At 43.3% G+C, this 20,669-nt stretch overlaps 1 protein-coding gene across 4 annotated transcripts in view; it reads left to right on the top strand.

Moving 5' to 3' along the window:
- BCL11B (BCL11 transcription factor B) overlaps window positions 1-20,669 on the top strand; it is a 91,085-nt gene that overhangs the window by 10,102 nt on the left and 60,314 nt on the right. For 2 of the 4 annotated variants that reach the window (XM_005520147.3, XM_005520145.3), the window contains exon 2: window positions 3,508-3,873. In XM_005520147.3, coding sequence (XP_005520204.1) covers window positions 3,508-3,873 — 366 coding nt within the window. Of the gene's footprint in view, window positions 1-3,504; window positions 3,874-20,669 lie in introns of all 4 variants that reach the window. The other 2 variants (XM_005520146.3, XM_005520144.3) reach the window with 1 other exon arrangement.

Below are 20,669 nucleotides of genomic sequence, written 5' to 3'. Positions count from 1 at the left end.
AAGAACCAGGGCACGAGTCCTGGCTGGAAATAGCTCATTCACTTTTTTTTTACTTTTCTCATGTAAGTGACATGAGATGTTTTCCCTTCTCCTATTTTGTGTGGCCTAATTTCTTCTTCTTAAAAAATAAAAATTAATTTTAAATAAATACTTGTGAAGAAACACCCTCCTACCTCTAAATGCATCTACCAACAACAGCAATAAAACCACAGAGTTAAATTCAAATAATGTGAAGCGACTCATTTTAAACCCACAGACACAAGCAGAGTCAGAACTTTAGATTGAGACTGGCCTAAATTGCCCCACTGGTATTAAAGGGCTCCTTAAACAGCCTAAGATCTTGGCTGTTGTATTAACCAGGCATGACCCGATGTGTTATGGGCTGGACTTGCAGGCTTTTTTCTCTTTCCCTTTGTGGGTTTTAAATCTCTCCTGTAATGTTACTTGAATGTAGGTTTTTAATGGCTTAATTGAGTTGTCAATAGGAAGCCTTTTCTTTCTTGTTTTTTTTTTTTATTCCGAGTGAAAAAAAAATAAATGCAAATTGACATGGATAAAATGCATTTGAAGATCTATTCAGTATTTTGTTTTTCATTCTTTTATGTCTGTTTTCCATGTTGTGAATAAGGGGATGTAATATAGCTTCTGCATTGTTGGGTGAATAGCTGGTCTCATGACTGATGATTTATTAAGCTCAAATCAGAAATAGAGTTGGGTAAAAAAATCTTTTGATAGTTTGAAACCCAATTACTACTGATCACGAGGGCTCGGCATACCAAGAAAACGAAAAGCTGATTTTTGGTGATGTGACGACTGCCAAAATATGAAGGAATACCAGATGTTATTTTAAAAAAGTGCCATTGCAGAGTCCTTGGAAAGAGAGAGTGAGCGAGTGTAAGCGAATAGGCATATGTGGATTTAACTAATATTCAAATGAAGTGTAGAACTGAAAAAGAAAGAATTCATAACAGTTTAGCTGTTCAAACCTCCTTCGTGTTTCCACAGATGCCTGGTCAGGACCCTTATCAATTGCAGCAATTTTGCTACGTTTTCTGAAGAGCACAATCTAAATCACAGACAAAAACAAATATAAATCCTCACATCAAAAAGATAATAAAGTTGATATCCGTGCTTTTCTTTCTATTTTTTACATATATATAAATGCCAAAATTCAGCCTTTGTAATTTAAGACACGGACTTTAATCAAAAGGCTTTACAGGAATGTTAGTGAAACTAGTAACAAGCATTTTCCCCTCGTGCCATCTTTTATTCTTACGACCCTTGGTTCAGTTTCTGTTTTCATGTTGTCTTTTCCAGCTCTTTGTCCCATCTCCCGCTTGTGTATCTTCGTGCCTGTGTATGCCTCTCTGTACAGTTTTTTAAAATATTTTGACACACTGTTCCCCCTTAATAGGAATTCTGGCTACAAATTGCGTGCACATTTCTAAAAGACCCTTTTCACAGTCCTTTTCTTTTGGCTCTAAAATGATGTATATATAATTGGTAATTAAAGGTGCAAGCTCTCTTCAATATAAACAATATTGCTCAATGTTAGATCATTAAAGGGAACTGCAGCACTAAATAATTACCTTTTGCATTGTGACACACTGTTCGCAGGTATCCGCTCCCTTCCCAGCAGTGCCTTTTCAGCACAGGGTTATAAGCACATTTTCACTAAGGCAAAGAAACATCTTTTCATGATATAAATTGGTGAATTAATTGCATAGTATTGTCTTCAAACTCCTTTTAAACTTAGATTAAGGGAAAAAAGGTAATTAATGATTTTCAGAATGAGTGAGTTGGGAAACATAAGCCTTCTCATGCCTATCATTGGCTCCAGGAGGATGGTCCATGCCTGGCCACTTCTCTGGGGTCCCTGTCCTTTTCTGCTGGCGCTGCTGCTGCTGCTGCTTTCCCCTTTGCTGTTAGAGAGCTCTGATGCAACTTGTAATACAGCGGGTAGATATGCTGATCAGTTATTTATTCTGGAAGGCAAAAGTGGGAACAATTCTTTTTCTAAACTACCTTTTTACAAGGGCTTAAACATTTTTGTTGCCAGGCAATGCATTCTGCCTTCTACCTCTTGCCCCTTTTCTATGTGTTTCTTGTTTTGTTTTTTTTTTTTGCAATTGCTGAAGACTGGGACAAAAATCCTTTTGTTTTCAGAAAGGAGAAGAGTCCAGATCTGAATTATAATATCTGTCTATCACAGTCTTACTTCTTTGAGATATTTGTGTTACTTACTGTCCCCAGGAAATCAATGAGGAAACTGCTCGGGCTAATAGAGAACATTTTTCCTCCTATTCCTTTAATCCTCATTCGATTAGAGGTCTCAGTCACTGATTTACATACTGTTAGTTCCTCTGTTTTTCTCAGCCCAAATCCTATAGTCCTTGCAGAGGCAAAACCAGACTTAGGCAAAAGTCAGTGGAAATTCTGCCTGAGTAAAGTCCAAGGTTTGTATGATTTGGCAGTTACATGGCAGAACAAGAGAAAACAAACCCAAAACCATGTTTTGCCCCAGAAATGGATTGTGATCCACAATTATAGTGTAAAAATTATCTTCTAAATACTAATTTAAAACATACTGGGTTTTATTATTTGTGAAATGAGAAGTTACATATTTCCTAGAAACTGATTCAGGTCACTCAGAAATTCTTTCCCAGTCTTTGGGGGTAAAGGTAGGAAATTCAACAGGTCTGTGGACAAGATTTAAACAAAAAAAACTTTTATTAGCCTATATAGCAATGTCAGGGTTATTTGGCATTGGGAAAATAGGGTGGAATATTTCAGGCTCAGCCAATATTCCAGTATGTTAAATAAGTGCTTCATTCCCTTTCCCACTGTACACACTTTTGAAATCCCTTAAGTGCTCATGAGACCATTACCTGTTTATGCTAGTCCTGCAAGCAGTTTTTTGTAATTTCTGCGAATGGGTGGTCATTTAATCTTGCTGGTAACTCTGTAATGGGACAAGGTGGCACTAATTTTGTGTGTCACACGGAGCCCGGTCCTGCTAGTTTGGTCCATAAAAGCTTTCCCCCCTCTCTCTGAAAAAGAAGGGAAGATTTGGGTGCATAAACTTTGCTGGATGGGGCCTCGGCCAGATGGCTGGGAGACGCGGAGGGAATGAGAAGGTGGGATAAAAAGAGAGGAACTATTTCAGAATGTGACTCGGGGCTCGAACGCTTGCAAAATGGCTCTTTGCTGATATCCCTGCAGTGCTGGCAGCAGTGGGAAGGAGCTGTCAAGAAAGCTATGCCAGGTCAGCCTTTCCATTTTGTTTCAGGCAGGCTTGGTTGCAAAATATATTGAAATCATTCTCGGAGAGCGGAAAAGCTGAAAAATAAAAGAAAGATCTAATCAGGCTTGGCTCCTTTGAGGGGGGTGGGGGGAGGCTGTGCCTCTGGTGATGCATCCTTCAGAGTCTGTGAACACTCAAAGCAATCTCTTTCTCTTTTCCCCTTGTCCCTTTCCTCCCTCTTTCTCCTTGTCCATGCAAAGCAGAGGCTGACCATGTGGAACCGGCACTGGCCGACGAGGACGAGAGCCTGGCAATAGCAGACCCAGGCGGCATCAGCATCGCCGCAGGCGGGACAGACCCCGACTTGTTAACCTGTGGACAGTGTCAGATGAACTTCCCACTGGGAGACATCTTGGTTTTTATAGAGCACAAGAGAAAACAGTGCAATGGCACTGGTGGTGTCTGCTATGAAAAGAGCATGGATAAGAGCAGCCCTCCCCCCTCCTCACGCGCCGAGCTCAGGAAAGTGTCAGAGCCAGTGGAAATCGGGATCCAAGTCACACCCGATGAAGAAGACCGTCTTCTCACGCCTACAAAAGGAATTTGCCCCAAGCAGGAGAACATTGCAGGTACAGCACGTTTTACACTCAATCAACTTGCCTAGGTAATCTTTTAACTAGAGTCCTCTAGAAAGTGCCATGAAACAGGCTTCAGCAACACCTCTTTATCGGAGCCATCCATCTGGAGGATCCTCGTGGCCCTGCAGGGCTGTCCACCCCCTGTTTAATTCACTGTAGCTGTCTGCGCAGGGCCAGCTGCTGGAGAAAAGGGCCTCTTAGGCAGCTGGGAGAGCTACGGGGCAGTCTGTACATCTGGGAAAAAGCAGAAAGTTGGGGTCAGAAAACACTTCAGGATCATCCTTTAGCAGGTAGCAGTGGCAGAAGGATAGGAGACTTTGGTGAGGTTCTCAGTTCATTTCTATTCCAGACACCCTTTGTCCCATCCAGACTCACTGGGAAGGACTGCATCCTGACACTGGTGATGTCAGTGGAAAAATCCTCTTCCCACTGACTGGTAGTGGGAAGAAGATTTTTTTTTTGTGAGGGCTAAAGCAGGGTTTCATTAAGTCCTTCATTTTTCCTTCCCTGGGGTAGATGTCAGCTTCCTGGCCTGCGCTGCTGCCTACGCCGCTTGTCCTGGTCTCCTTAGATGGCTTGGGTTGGGTGGGCAACACCTTCACTCTCATGCACACCCCTGACAGATCTTCTGAATGAGGATACAAGAGCACAGGCTGGCCCGGGTGAGCAAATTGCAGGCATTTCTTTTTCTAAAACTCTTATATGTGGTGAAGTTAATGTTCATTCAGTGGACCTTCTCTGTTTAGATGTGGGCAGGCAGGTGATGATTATCTACCTAGGTGAGGTGGTATGCAGTCGTTCCTGCAGAGTGCCTGGCATGGGGCTGCTTCCATCAAGCAGGGTGTTTTTCCCCTCTGCAGTGGTGAAAGGATGACTCTCCTCCCTGCTAGTGAGTGGGGGTTTTATGTTACACAGCAGGATCTCCCCTCAAACGGGCCTTTTTTGTTCAAACCGACTGCATCCCGTACAGAAGACCAGTGACAGTTTGTCTTTGCTGCCACTATCCCGATTTCTCTAGGAATTGTCCTTTGGGATTAGATCTGACAGTCTGGGATCCCGCCTGTGGTAGAGATGCTCCCATGAGGGGATCCCCAGAAGACTGGTGAGAGGCTCCTATCTTTACAATTGCGGCTGAAGAGATTTCCGCTTTTAGTGTTGGAGGTCTCTGAGCCAGTCCCCAGCATCTCTGACAAGCTTGGGCATCACATCAGTGAGGATGTGGGCTTTAAAATGCTGCAGTCTTCAGACCTCCTGCCTTTTAGGACAGGGCATATGATACCCATTGACTACACTGTTTTCTTCTAGGAATATTTTTTTTGGGTGCAGCCACCACCTTGACATGGGGCAGCTGATAGCTTCGAGAGCATTAGCTGTGGCAGGCCTGTGCTGTAGCATTGTAAGCAAACCTAACATAAGGCCTGACCCCATCTTTTTCTCACCCCTTTTCATCTTTCCTCATCCTTTTGCACTTGTGAATGCATTTCTTGGTAGAGATGACTACATCATGGTGTAGCAGATTTGAAGGCTAGATTTCCTTTCCAATTGGTAGGAGCAGAAGAGAGATATTCAGGACCTTCTCTAGTCTGCTGAAGGCTGCCTGAGTGGTGCTGAGCACTCCTCATAGCTGTTGATCTCTGTGCAAGCTGATAGTGCTCAGCCCCTTGGGGAGGGTGTGCAGTGCTTAGTATGGCTGGTTTAGGAGAGCTCTGCCGCAGCTGAAGTCCAGAGCTCATCTCTTAACTAATCTCTGCCCAGGTTCAGTCCATAGTACCTCAATGGCTTCTCCCAGAGGGTGCTGTCCTATCCCAGCTTCTGGGGTCAGCAACAACTTTGCCAAAGCTTTTGCCATGCAGAAAATCTGCTGGGGTAGGAGGTCGTGAAGGAGATGTTCACATGTGGAAAAGGCATAAAAAAATTAAAAGCCAATCTGGAGCACCTAATCTCTTTCAGACTAAACTGAATATCAAATGAAAAATATGTAGGAAAGATTTTGAATTGAGAAAAATAAAAGGGTTTATCATTTGATTGGCATTTTCTCAGCAATGTATGGAGATAGGGGCATCCACTAAACAGTGCCGTAATAATACTTTCTCAATTAGGAGCCCAGCTCTGAGATAAAAAGGTGCAGTGTCCTTCCACATTTTTTTTAATAGCAGCGGATAGTTTTCAATAGTAGGATAAAAGCCTCACATTACAGCCATGGAGGGTAGCCATGAAAAACCCACAGAAGTCATTCACTGGAAAGGCTTTAGTGGGATATACCAAACCCCTTATTTATATTTCAATAGAAAGGCTTTCTGCATTAGCCAAGAAAATCAGAATCTGCATTTAACATTAAAGGTATTTCCCAGTGAGCGGCTGTAGAGCATTGTTGTTAGATTTGTTAAAAAAAGAGACTAAATACGATTTCATAAAAGGGAAACTTAATCTCTAAGGCAGCTTTCTCCTACCCTGCCACCCCCTCCCTTTATTTTTTTATTTTTTTTGTAATAATGCAACAGCCTACAGTATTTTTACTTTATATGTGACGAAAGATATTCTTAGCCTTTCTGTACTGCGACAGGAAGAATGAATTTCTTTATTCCACCAAGAAATATGTAAAATAATCCCTTAGAAGTATGGGGAGATATGTTTGTTCAAAGCATTTAAAATGTTATTTTAATCAAAGGCACAAAACACTCTACATGCTGTGTCAGCTAAAGGAGACCATTACATTTTAACAGCAAATCATGTTCTTTTTCCCCCTCCTAGCCAGCCCCCCCTTTGAAACTAACTTTTTTTTTTATTAAATAAAAAGGCGAAAAAGATTAAAGAATTTAAAAAAAAAACTTCAGTGGCTCAAATGTATAAAGTAATTTAATATGGTGGAAGCATTAATTATTTTAGCTTAATTGAATTCTGAGGACTGCAGTAGTTGCATTTTTGTAGACAAGCTCTGTTTATTATTTCTTTGTGTAGATTAACAGTAAAGGAAACATAGATAACTTTCAGTTATTTATTGTAAAATAAATGTGTCAATTCATGTGTAAAGCAAGCTGTTCAAAGATAATTGAGTCTTTATATTTGAAGAGGGAAACCAGAAATCACCCACTCCCCACTCTGGCTCCCTGAAATATGCTGCCACCACTGCTGTCCTCGAAGAGGTTTTAGCTCCTCTGCTTGATCCTGTGTTATTTTTGTAGACATTCTTATTTGGTCAGAATGACTTGTACAGCCTTCTGTGGTGTGACTAAGCCACCAAATCTTACAGCTCCCCACGGCTGAATGCTCTGAGGGTATGTCAAGTGCTGAGCTTGGCTTTGCCATTGTACCTCTCGTAGTTCTGGGTGTGAGGACATTGGGATGCAGAAATCACGCTGAGTATTCATCCTGGCACAGGCCGCTCCTGAAGTCTTTCCTCCTCTCTTTCTTTTAGTCTTTTTTTTACTTTCTTGGTAGCTCTTCTTGCCCCAATCCCTGAATGCCTCTTGACCAAACAACAGACCTTATGCTGCTTTGAGGGACACGCTGAGGCAGAACTCAGGAGTCCACGAGAATTTTTATGTATACAACGCAAATCTCGACAGACATTTCTATATTCCAGTGGAGACAAAGGCAACTTTGTCTCTGTAATCAGCCTTTAAAGATCTTCTGATAAGGAAATCTGTCATCTTTCCCTGACTGGTAAATTACAAATCCAAGTTTTGAAGGTGTTTTCATTTAGTTACCACTGTCCGTAAGATGTGTGGTAGCATGTTAGCTGGCACTGTGAGGACGTGACTTGCTTAGGAGCAGTCTGCCCTGTAAAGGTTTTGGTTTTTTGTTTTTTTTTTTTTCTTTCTTTTTTTTTCAAATTGGCTGACCTGTTTGAAAATGAGTTCTGCCTCTTGTACAGAGGGTGTGATAGTATCGAAGAGATGTACCAGATTGTTGCACAGCAAAACATAACCAGGCCAATGAGTTGGCGAGCAGTTATCGGTCACTGCTTCTTTTATTTCACTGCTGGCAGGTATTTTGGAAAAAAAATAGACCACTGTTGTATTTTATACCTCTTTTTATCTTTCATATTTATCAGATCTTGGGCATAACTAGGTGACCTGTCCTGGCTGAAGAATGACCTGGGAAGGTACCCCCACTGTTGTTTGACTGATGGTATCTCATCTCCACCCCATGGCCCTGTGGTTTGTTTGTTAGCAGGATTCTCTGAAATTACCCAGGTTAAAGAAAAATTACCAGTCAGCCTGATTTTAATGCTGGGTGGTTTCATAGAACCTTAGCAAAGACGAAGGAACCTCTGTGTGGCAGGCACCACTTGGGCCAGGCCTTCTCCAGATTCACTGGCAGGTCTGCACCTTCAGGCTAGCAGACCCTCAGAAACATAACTACAGCAGCAGCAGAGGTTCATTAAGATGGTGAGCTAATTTTTGCAAAGATAGTGCTAGGAAAGGGGAGGGAGTTGATTGGAATTCCTCATTCATCCTGTCCTGGCCACCAGTGCTGGGCTCTATACGTTGTACTAGATGTACATCATGAAAAAAGGCTCCCTGTCAGAGGCAGGATTTAACTGCAACCCCTGCTCCATGAATGTTCATTTCAGGCTTTTGAATGGTAAAACTGCCAGTGAGAGAAACTAAATAACTTGCATGTGCTGGAAGCCAGAGATAAACACCGCTGCAGGTTGCCATGAAATGGGCTATTTGATATATTTAGAATTGTTATTTTTCTCCAAATTAAGATTAGTTAAATCCATGTGTGTTGTGTGAGTGACTGTTAACTCAATGGCATGGATTATCCTTTTTTCAAATCATGACAGCTAATTATTATTGCTGTCTACCCTGAGACATTCACTTACAATGTACCATTATGGACCCGTGCACCCATATTAACTGCAGGACTCAGCCAGCCATCGTGATGCCTTCACACGTGAGGGGAGGGAAACACGAGCTGGAACAAGCTGAGGACTGTCACAGTGACATCAGACAGGTTGGGAAAAGGTGTTCTGAAGCTGAGCTGGCACAGCTGGCTTGGTGGCTGTCCTCTTCCCAAGGTTGTCATGGCACCAAGGTGCTGCTACCAGAACCTCCCTGAGGTAATGGGTCTTGTGAGTGACTTGTAAAAGCGAGGCCAGGAGAAAACGGTATGTGAAGAAAAAGAGGCTTCTAGAAGTATATGCTAACAGTGCCTGAGAAACTCAGCTGCAATCCTTTTCATGAGGCTTTTCCAGGCTTGTTTCTTCTGTCAATCTGCTAGGGTTTTCCTGAACGCAGAGGAGTTACCTGGTCACCTCCCTCCTACTCCTTTGCTGCTTCAGCAGGTATTTAGCAACACGTTTTGCTAATTGGTGTTGCTGAACAGTAAGGGGAGGACACATGACACAAGGAAGGTGTCAACTGCCCTGAGAGTGGGTTAACGAGCAAGCTTCCTGCCCCTGGGACCTTGTTGAGGTCCTTGTTGGGGTGTGGAGAGAAAAACAAGCAGGGTGATCTCACCCAGAGCCCTGCGTGCACGCAGGGATGGGGGTGGAGGGTGTGCTTGGGGAGCTTGGCTCTCCTCTGGGGACAGGGCACCCCCCAGCCCACAGGAGCAGCCTGCAGTGGCAGCTGCTCTCCCCTGGTTTGCTGAGGCTTCAGGCTTGAACAAGGGCTGCTGAACTGTTCATGGCTTAAAGTTTTAAGGCTGATGGTGGAGGCCAGCTCCGGGCTCTCCAAGGAGCGTGACTGCACCCCTGCGGGAGATCCTAGGAGAGGGCAGTGTGGAGGGTGCCTGTCAGCATGCCACTCCCCAGGGCTGCAGCCCGCAGGGCCGCGGCTCCGGTGTCTCTCACCAAGGCGGCAGCATGGACCCTGCTAACCCCGGCAAGAGTTAAAGGTGAGAAACCTGCCAGTTACCAAACCTTCCTTCCCCTTGTTTGAACTCCACCGCACCCTGGGGCCCCACTCCAGCACCCTCTGCTCCGACCCAGCCCGAGGCCACCAAACACCTTCTCCCTGCTGCCATCTCAGCCTGTCCCAGTTGTGTCCTGCGCAAGTCAGGCCCTGCCAGGCACCAAGGTTTTCCCAGCATTTGCCAGTAAAGACCGAAATTAATCACACCGAGTTTTAAAAGCAGATTAAAAAAAAATGCTGAGCATATTATGCTCTTGATTCTCCCTGCTGGTCTTAGATTTTTGTTTTGTTCTCCTCCCCATCCTGTTTTTCAAAGTTACCTTCCGTGCCCTGTCCGTGGTTAGCAGGATTCCCCACAAGGCTGCAGGAGTGGTGGGGGTCCTGTTTACCCCGCTGTGCCCCTGTTTCACGTGAGGTAATTCCCCTGAAACCAGCAGGACCATGCTGGATTGACCGGGTGGCACAAGCGGGGACTTGCTCCTGAGTGCATGGTGAGCCGGACTGAGAAACAGGAGCTTGCTGCTGGCTCTTTTCTCCCTCTCTAATCTCTCCTAGTTATAGTCATCTTCAGTTTTATGAGTGACAATGCTGGGTAAAACCTTTTCGACAGAAGTGCCATTTTGCAGGCTGATGCGAGGGGATTTAAGAAGGTCATTCAGTACACACGGCCAGAGTCTTCTTGCTCTGGGGTGAATGCGTGTGAGGAGTCACTCTTTAAGAGCAAAACTTGCTCGTTCGTACCACGTTGGCACTGCTGTTAGCCTCTTTTAATTCGATGGAAGAACCCTGGACTTACTCAGACTTAAAACCCACTAAAAATGTCACCCAACAAAGTGGCTTTTTGCCTTTATTTAATTCCTTTTGTGAAATTACTTGGGCCATGTGTCCAGAAACTGTGTGCATATCTGGTTATTATTAACCATGGAAATATTGGTAGATTTTTATAGGGAACAGTAACAGTGAATGGTGAAAAGAAACTGTTCAGCCAGCCATTACTCATTTTTCTTGACAACTTTGTGAGCAACTTTTAAGAGCAAAGTAAAAGTAGTGCCCAGCCAGCTTGTGGACTGCTTTGGCATTTGTGTAGATGCAACAAATAGCAATAGGCTTGTGCTTGGTGGAGTGTTGACTGCAAGAAAAAGCTGTATGTGTTTGCAGGGGAATTTTGGATTGGGATGTAGCTAAAGGAAAGTTGGGTGTGTGGAAGTATTATAAAAGAGAAAAGCTGTCTCCAACGATGTTCTTCGCCAGCAGTGGATAAATACATAAAGGCACAGAAATGGTTCCTTTGCTTGAGCAGGACAGAAGTGTTGCTGTAGCATGAGGTTGCCTCCCTTCATGTGTTTTCCATAGATTGTTTTTCTTTCTCAGCCAGTGTTTGAACTGTGCTGCCTATACACACAGTGACCAAATCAGCTGTGACATAAAGGTTGAACCTTTCTAGGTTTTTTCTGAGATTGGAACATTTTTCTATCATAACTGGAGAAAAAAAAAACCAACCCTGTGAAGTAATCATACTTTTTGTACAAGAAAGGCTTGGATTTCTATGTCATGTCACATAACTTCAAAGGGCATAGATTTGGTGCTGACTTTCAGCATTGGCTTCAGTGGCCGAGTGGGAAGATGGGAGCCCAGAGGGTAAGAAATGGAAGAGAGAGGCCAGGTATAGAAATAAAACCATGTTTCTCATCAGAAAATCCTAGAAGCCAGGAGAAACTGGGTAACTCTTGTCTTGGGAGATGTGTGCTCTCTCCAACGAGAACAACCTCTTCTGCATGGCTTCTTTTCCCCATTCCCTCCCACCCTCCAAATGGTAATTGGTGGGCTGTGCAGTAAAAATGTTATTAAAAAAAAAAAAAAAAAAAAAGAAGGAAAACTGGGTGGGTGGGGTATCTAGGGATTTGGTGTCTAAGCTCAGGAGTTAAGCCGGAAATCCCAGAGATGTAATGAAAACAAAACGGACTTTTCACTCGCGCTGTGGCATTCTGGCAGTGAGAACGCTTTCGTGAGCCAATGTTTTCATTGTAGGTTTTCTCGAGAGAAGTAGTGGAAATGAATCGTTAACCCCTTAACAGGAATGAATGTGGTTGCCGCGTGAGAAGAGGAGAGCCGTCTTGGCTCCTAGTTGCTGTGTTGCAGAGCTCGGGGGTGTGTGTATATTTGTGTGTAGTGGGGAAGGTGGGGTAGATACTGCTTGTAAGGAGTTTAATAATGTTAATGGCAGATGTGAAGTGGTTACTTAGTGGTTGTTGTTTTTTTCTCTTTCCATGTACGCCTTTGCAAGAAAGATTCGAGCGTGATCAGCACAAACCACTGTTAAGCCTAACAGCTCTTAAACCCGCTCCTTCTTCTGGCATTTGGTAGCATATTTCTTGAGCGAGAAAAGGGGGACACTGCTTACTGGTCCCTCGGCAGAGTCATAAAAACTGCAGATGGAGAAGACCTACCAAGAAGCAGATCCCAGTTTTCTTGGAAAGTGGAAGTACAGGATGTGTGTCTGTAGCAGGCATGCTACATATATAGCTTTTAATGTCCAGCATTCTTGGATGGTGTGCAGCCTCACAGGAGTTAGCCCCTGCTTTAAAATTAAGGGATTTTGGAGAGGAAGAGAGCTGTGAGTGATTAATTTACCTTAACAACCATTTTTGGTGACAAGATTTTTTATTCTTGTCCTCCATGAAGTGATTAGGCTGCATCTTACTTCACTATTTTATTTCACCTTTTGGTCACTGCTGGCACTTAACCTATTTCTCTCTCCTTTCTCTCGCTAGTGTATTTTATCCGCATGTATTCCTGAAAGTGGTACAGAGCATCAGCCCCTCTGCTGTAGCTAAAGAGCATCTCAGCTACTGTTTAGCATCTTGGAAGAGCAATTAAAATCATTACAGACATTCTTCCAGCTGCCCTAGATCCTCCAGTCCAGCCCTTGCATGCAGGTTGTGGGACTCTCGGTGCTGTGCAGACTTTGGATGTAATTGCATAGCGGCTGCAAAGGGCTGTGTCTCTGCAGCTGACCTTGCTCAGCTCATCTGGCCTCTGAATAGATGTTTGCCTTCTTTCTTCACATTTTGACAGCTCCCCCGCTCTGCACTCCAGCCCCTCACTCTGCTCCAGCCCGCTCCTTTTCTGATCATGCTGGGAAAGCACGGCCGCAGCAAGGTATTTGTGACTGAAACTGCCTTGGCAGTGAGGAGATCTTGAGGGAAGCACCGGTTCTCCCACACACCCTTGTTTGAAGAGGGGAAAAATAAGAAAGGAAAGAGATGCTGTTTAATAAGTGATGGTTCTACATATTTTTTTATACCACACTGCTTTTGTAATGGTCATTTAAACCAGGTGGAGTGGTGGGGGAGGAGAGAACAATATCAGACTGCACACAAGGATTAAACAGTCCTCTTCCTCTTTTAGGACATTTATTATTTTCAGAGTCAAACCTGTAGTCAGCTAGTGTAACTGTAAATGTCTCCTTTGAATTATTGCCGAGGTGCTCTGATGTCTTCTATTAGAGCTGATGTACTTGTGTGCAGGCAAAATCTAGATTTGAATTTAGCACCTTCTTGTTTTATTTTCCTTATTAAACCAACTTCTGGTTCATTTTTTCCTTTCAAGACCTACTTTTTGTTTCCCATTTTCTAGACTGCCCTATTACTAGCTCATAAAAAGAGTTAGAAACTGAAGGGAAGTTTCCTGAGCAAGAAGGAATTTTTTTTTTTTTTTTTTCGTCCCCCTATGTCTTGGCCTGGAGCCAACCTGTCTTTCAACAAGTAGAGAGCCATTCCAAGTTGAAATTTATAGAGCAGAGTCCAGGTTCAAGGGCTGAAGCCCGCCAACAGCTCCAGTCTCTTTGTTACTGATTAATTCTGCAAGCGGTTCAGCTGGTTTGCTCACTTCTGCCCGCTCTTCACAGCACCAAAGCGCTTCCGAGCCGGCTGCCGCTGCTTCGCCCTCCCCTGCTTTTCAGCAGGGCTTTATCCCCTCATTGTATAGCATCCCCCCCAAATGTATTTTAACCCTATGCAGTTCAAGCAGCATTGAGTTGACTTTATAGCAAAACTTATAAAACATCTTTTCCTTCTTTCCTCCACTTTTTTCCCTCCTTTTTAATTTTTATTTTAAATTATTTTTTTCCTTACAGCTGATTTTATATGTCTGGAGCTTCCCATTCCACCTCAGCTCATATTAATGATTGCTTCTTGGCATCGGTTGGAACCCAAGCTCCCAGATTTTAATTAGTTTACTCAAATGCACACAGTGGAGCAAAATAGTTTCTTTCAGCTTTACCTGCAAAGGATGTTTCCTGTCTCAGTGAGGGGGTTTTCCTTGCGGAGGGATTTGAAAGGCAGAAGTTTTCAAGTGGTCTCAATATGGGGCCCCACAAGCATGAGTGTGGGAGGTGAGGGGGAGAAAGAGCAGAAAGAGAAAAAGAGAGAGGAAAGAAAAAAAACAACCAAAAAACTAAACCAAAATAGATTTTGGGAAAGTACCTTGAAATGAGGAATGGTCCCAATCCTGCAACAAATTGGATGTCAAAGCACAACCTTATTGACGTCAATGGGGGTTTTGCCATTGGCTTCAGCACAGGCCGGATTCCATCCTTAGCCTGCACCGAGCTGTAGGTACGCCAACGGCCCTCTGCAGTCAGCGGGATTACTGATGTGCAGAAAGTTAAGCATGTCTGTAAGCGTTGGCAGGATTAAGATCTGTGCTGGTATTTTCAGACCAAGTGAAATGCATGTGGGAGTTTTTTAAAGAAGAAAGTGCATGGGAGTTTTAAAAATGGGAGAATATAGCCGAGCCTGCCATTTTTAACTGCCTTGGGGAAAAACCTGGGTTGCTATTAAAAATATCAGAGGACTAATGTGTTACTAATTGTGACACAATTAACTTCTTAACGGTATTGGACTGTGAGTCCCAAGAAAATAAAAAGATGAACAGCTAGAAATTCAGGCCTGTGTTTCAGTTAAAACACTTCTTTTCTATTAGTTAGAAATAAAAGCAAGGCTAGAGGTTCACTTTACTATGCATCTTGGTTACTTTGTTCCTAGAAGTCTACTTTTTAGTGGGTTATTTAAAGAATTAAAAAAACAACAACAAGGAAAGAAAGCTCAAACCCAGTAGCTGTCTGAGACCCCTGTATGTGGTTTTACCACACAGCTCTTAAATTCTTGTTTAAACATTTCTCAAGAGCTGTTTCTTGGGAAGTAAAAATGTGTGCTGTTTGTCTCTAGCAGATTAAAAGTTTACCTTTAATCTGACAGCTTCTCAAATCTAGTGTCGGAAACATGCCTCTATTTTATGGTGTTATGAAACAGGTCTGGAGCAGAAACAACATATTTAAGTAAGAGAGAATGAGATAGAATTTGTGGGTTTCTTTCTTTAATGGTTTATAACCAGAAACCTTTTCTCTGTCTGTCTCTGAAACTTTTGTTCATACAAGTGGCCAGCACATGTAAACCACACTTTGAAATTTATCAGTTAACCTTAAAAAATATTAATTTCAGCAAAATGGCTTTTTTTTTTGTTTGGTTGTTTTTGGTTTTTTTGTAATCTACAGACAGCTCTTTGTAATGATCTGGCAGAGGAATCTAAAGTTGTTTCTTTGTTTTTTTGTTTTTTTCTCCAAAACATTAGTAATTTCAGCAGTAGAAAACTGAAGCACACCCGAGCTCTGAGAAGGCTCTTTCGCATCTGCCTCTGCCTGTGTGCCGATTCCCTGGGGTCCCATTTATAACAATCTAACAAGATAGAATCTGCCTTTGAGTATCAGTAAATATGGCTAAAGATCACAAAACTGTACTCATAATTGTTCAAGACTAAAAGGCAGAATATAGTGTTTGATTAATGTTTATGGTACAGGGCCTTTTTGCAAGAAGGAAGTTAAAACAGTAAGCCCCAAAACTCCCTAAAAAAAGCCCTGAGCCCCCCACTCCATCTCCCAGGCTCTGCTGAAGGATGTTATTCTCATTGTGCCAAGATCATAATTTAAGATGATGCACGTTATTTTTGATTTTGGAGCTAATTGAGGATTCCTGTTTGGAGCTGATTCTCCAAAGGGGTGCACAAGAGGGTTTTCTGTAAGCAGTGGTAGTACACAAGAGCAAAAGACCTCTTTACCAGCCACCAGAAGCACACATCCCTTCAGGGGGCTTTTGACAATTCATTGTCTTGGACTGGCCTCAATCTTACCATGTCTGCTCTGAGGGTAAGGAAAAGCAGCCTCAATCCTCAATGCTCCCTATCTGGCGATTATCATTCATTAGAAATAGTTTGGCAAGGGGAGGGCATGGATGCAGTGGTGGTTGGAGACCCCTAGCAAAGGCACCTGCTTGTTTTGGGAGGACTGACAAGCTGGATTGATGAAATCTGTGGGCTGGGGTCTTGAGGCTGCTTGGGCTAGGGTTTTTTTCCAGGCAGCCGGCAGTTTGCAACTGGGCATTACCCGGGTGGGGCAATTCGCTGGTTGTCCTCACTCCCTCTGCAGGAAGCTTGGGAACTGCTATTGTCTTCACTTCTGGGAGACTCTATGATGTCTGGAAAGGTTTACTTCTTTGAGAGATAGTGAGTGGAGAATACAATACAGATGGATCTGTTTCTCTTTCATTAGCTCTTTTAAGATGCTTTTCAGGTGGTAAATGTCAGTGCTTCAAGTATCACTGCTAACAAAATATAATTTAAAAAATAGATCTTTGAAAATGCCCAGGTCAGGACTTTGTTAAAATTCTGGTCTAGAAATGGCAGAGATCCCTCTGGAAATGCACAAAGAGACGATGTGGGGAAGAGTCAGTGCTAGCTTGCATTCAGGGCTGGTCCCTCTCAGAGGCTCCTGCCAGAGCAGGTCCTGGAAGGAGCCAGTGGTGAGGCTGGGTGCTGGCCAGGGTGCCTGTGGAATACACTGAGAGAGTGGTTCTGATTTCCGCAGTGAAAACCCCATCATCTGGGGAATGGGGTAAGGGTACAGAGAGAAAACCTGGAAGGGCAGATGTGTGTCTGCTCCAGTGGAGTTTGTTTCTCACTGAGGAGGCTGTGGCCTTGGTGGTGAGACAGTAACTGGGGTGTGCAGAGAACTGTGCTAGCAGAAATACCACCCCACTGTGCCATGATGGGAGAACCCTGGCACTTCTAGAATCAAGCTTAAATACTTCTGTTTCCCACCCTCCTGTCCCTATACTTCTCCCAGCCCTGGCTGTGTGATGACTGTGCAGAGCAGAGCCTGTCCCTTTTAACTCTTCTGTAGGACTGGTTGGTGTGGTTTGATGGGTGAAGCACAGGGGACCATCAATCCTTTCTCCTACCCTGCAGCCCCAGCTTTGTTCCTGAGAGGGGAACAAGTCCAGGAATTTTTAGTGCTAGTTGCTGTTGGTTTTAGCTCTCCCATCTCTTTGCCAGCACCAGCTTTAAGACGCCCACAGGAGATATGCACTCTCATTTCTCAGATGAAGCAGAAAAGATGTGAATGGGTTTATTTTCCAAAGTGCCCAGCTGCGTCCAGCAGGGACTGGGGGCAGCCTGCAGTGCTCAGCAACCTTCTGGATGAGGCCAGAGGCATTACTGTCCAAAATTCCAGTGGGGAGCAGGGAAGGGCAGAAGGGCTCTGGCTAGGAAAGCTGCCCTCTGGTTCACTGCTCACAGCCCTACCCATTTGGGTGTGCATGGGTTTTTTTGAACAAGCCCTAATCCTTTTGAGCCTCTGTGCTGTTAGCATGCTCTCCCCATCCCCAAACACCTTGGCAAAGAGTTTGGATTAAACAAAAATGAAATTATGGGCCAGGCACCAGGGAAGGTAGTGGTGTCTCCCATCCCCTCTCACAGCCTGCACTGGTTGGTGAGGATGGATGGAGGATGGGAGGCTTTATGCCACTTCCTGGAGCCTCAGCAGCATTGCCACTGTGGGCATAGTGCCAGGAGATGGCCTCTCCCTCATAAATGAAGGATCTAAGAAAATTTCACTTGTGAACATGTGATAGGGCCCTTTCCCGTGTGGGTAGGTATGAACCCCAGAGCTGGGTGGCTCAGGTGAGACCTTGTCTGAGTTTGGCTGGGTCGGATGCCCTCACCTCCACTCTGGGTCTTGGTTCCAAGAGTGAACTCCTTGGGAGTGGGACAAGTGGGACTCCTCTATGCTGTATCCCTGCAACTGGATGCTGAGGAAGAGGAGGATGCAGGGGTGAAAGGGTGGGGGGGGAAGAGAAAAGATCTGTGACAAAATCATGCGACACCCACGTAAATATTGTTTGTATGAATTGGGTCCTTCATCTTTTGTTAGCAGCAGCTTGTTAATTAACAGCAGATTAGTGCTGCTTTCTTCTGACACATGAATATATTTTGGGCTAGAAAATACTTGTACTCCATAAAACTGTGTGACTGAACAATTCAGAAAGTACCAGCGGAGTGCCGTAATGGATTCCCTTTTCATCCCCTCCCCCCTTCCTCCTCCTCCTCCTCCTCCTGCTCTAAATGCAAGCAGATTTCTGCAGTCTAGTGCAGAAGAGACATGTTAAACACAGCTAAATAAATCATGTTTACTCTTGGCGTTCTTGGTAGTGAAAAATCTGTTGGCTGTTTTTACTTCCTTATTTCTCAGCATTTGCTTCCTACCTGTTTTTGAGCCTGTGCCCAGAAATAGTAGTTTTGTCAAACGAGTGGATTATGCCAACCAGCAGTTCCCTCTGCCAAGGAAGCTGCTGGATCGCAAAACCCGGTGACTTCTTTCTTAGAGTGACACTGAGATTCCCACTCTTCCTCCCCCCACTCCCCATTAGAATATATAATAAAAGTATAACAATTTGGAGAAAGAGAAAATGTAACCAGATCCTGGCAGTTAAGAGCCCAGATTAAGGAAAGTTGAACTTCTGTTCGAGAAGCCTTTCTTTAAGCTGTTTGTGGAGGTGAAAGTGCTGGAGATACTAATAATAGGAGCCAGACATTTTCCCTTTCCCATTATCATTCCATATCCCATTCCTCCTCACAAATGGGAGTGGGTTTTCTTTCAGAGTTTTTATTTTCTTTTTTTTTTTTCCTTCTCTCTACAGAGAGCTTTACAGCTGGGAAGGAGAGGTATCTAAGCCTTTATTTCACCAAATTTTCTCTGCTGTTGCAGGCAGAGGGTGAACTCTGGTTTTGGTCTGAATTCTGCTCCTGACCCTGCATTCTTGGCCCTATAGACCTCCTGCTTGAGTGAGGGGTTGAGCTTCCTTTGCAAGATGGGGTAAATGCAAATGTGACAAAGCAATGCACAGTGCATGTATATCTATATCTATCTACCTATATAAAACAAATATATATAGTGTGGCACATTTGCTGTCATCAGCTGAATTGTGTCAAGTGGAGGGGAGTGTAGCCCAAAAGATAAATAACTCCATTTTCACAGAATCCTGGATATTAAGTGCTGCTCTTTGACCCCAGGTGGCAACTTTTTAGCCTGGACCCATTTTCCTCACTCCTGTTATCCCAGATGTCAGTGATCCCAGATGTGACTGTAACATGGATTATGAGCCTGGTGGACTCTCTCTGTTTAGTTTTAAAATTAGAAAAAAGATCCTTTTTCCCATCAGAGCTTTGCATGTATTTACTCTTTGATCACATTGGAAGGGCCTTATCCTGTCTCCAGAGAAGCTTTAGTTCTGCTTTCAGTGGTAACAGGGATCTGGCCCGTGCTGAATATTAGCATTTTAATGGCTGACTTAAAACCCCATTGCTGGTACACTCACAGGGCTCCCGGCAGGAGGAGAGTCCAGCTCTGGGGTTTTGCACAGCGATGTTGCAGGCTGCAATGTCTGCTGAAAGAGAGGAGCGGGGATGGCCCATTTGTCATAGATTATTAGTATTGTCAATAATAACATGTCTACAGAAGCCAAATTAATTCCTTCTTCCACTTAGTACTAAGTCCAAGAAATGCCAGATCAGTTTCAGAACAGGGGAAAAAATAATCAGAATCAAAGTTTGTATGTTATGATCCCTCTGAATTTCTGGTGGGAATACTCTGTGATAGAAATGATATTTCCATAGAGGCACTGGCTGCCAGTTTGCTTAATTACATTAAATAGTGGTATAAACCTCTGCAGAACATAAACCTCTGTTACAGCCAGTCATTAGAATATTGAATCATAAGGAATAATGATACCAGTGCTAACGGGTTACAACAATCTTTATTATATTAGCGATTGAAGTGTTATTTAAAAAATAAGGTTTGTTGTAGTGGTTTAGGTGTGCATGCATATTTTCTCAGATCACCTATTAAGAGACTGACGACTGGATTTGAATTTATTACAGGCAAATAAAGGGCTTGCTTCGAGGAAGAACTACTAGATCGCTGCTTATGATTTTAGAATTTGATTCCACTTGTCCTTAAGGAAGGTTCATAATGCTTACTATGGAAATACCATCTACATGTAAAAAAATAGGGTTAAAAGGATGACTTTGTTGAAACTAATTACAGGCTGGTTCAGTTTTTTAGTTGGTGACATTTTAGAGATTTTGCTCATAATGCAGGAGGTTACAGAAAGATTTGGTTAGACTGTGATATAAAGCAGTAAGCTGTCATTTGAGTATATTGACATTTTCATCAGAAACAAAACAAAAGTCTACTCAGCTTTATTTTACTGTGGTGATAGGTATGAATTTAATATTGCTTCCTCATCCTAACTGTGTATTTTTGAAGGAATTTTCTTGCCTCATCTTGTTTATACAGTATGTTTTTTTATAATTTTGATTTTATTTTATTTTTTTTAATACACTTTCCTACATAAGTGAATTCAGCTGCTGTTTCAAGCAGACTTGACTTGATAATAAAAAAGCCTTTTTTTGTCTTTTATGTTATGGAGAAAGATGCTATTCTGTACAAATAATGAGTAAATTGAGAGTTACGGGGAAATCTAGTCCAGAAAATATATACCTCAGAAAAAAATTCTTTATGTAGACTTTATG

This window comes from Pseudopodoces humilis, chromosome 7 (assembly GCF_049639895.1).
Source record: "Pseudopodoces humilis isolate 2021_Gansu_Grassland_sample_001 chromosome 7, ASM4963989v1, whole genome shotgun sequence".
NCBI classification, from domain to species: Eukaryota; Metazoa; Chordata; class Aves; order Passeriformes; family Paridae; genus Pseudopodoces; species Pseudopodoces humilis.
Note: the sequence above shows the minus strand (reverse complement) of the source record. Positions and strands in the feature narration are given on the sequence as shown.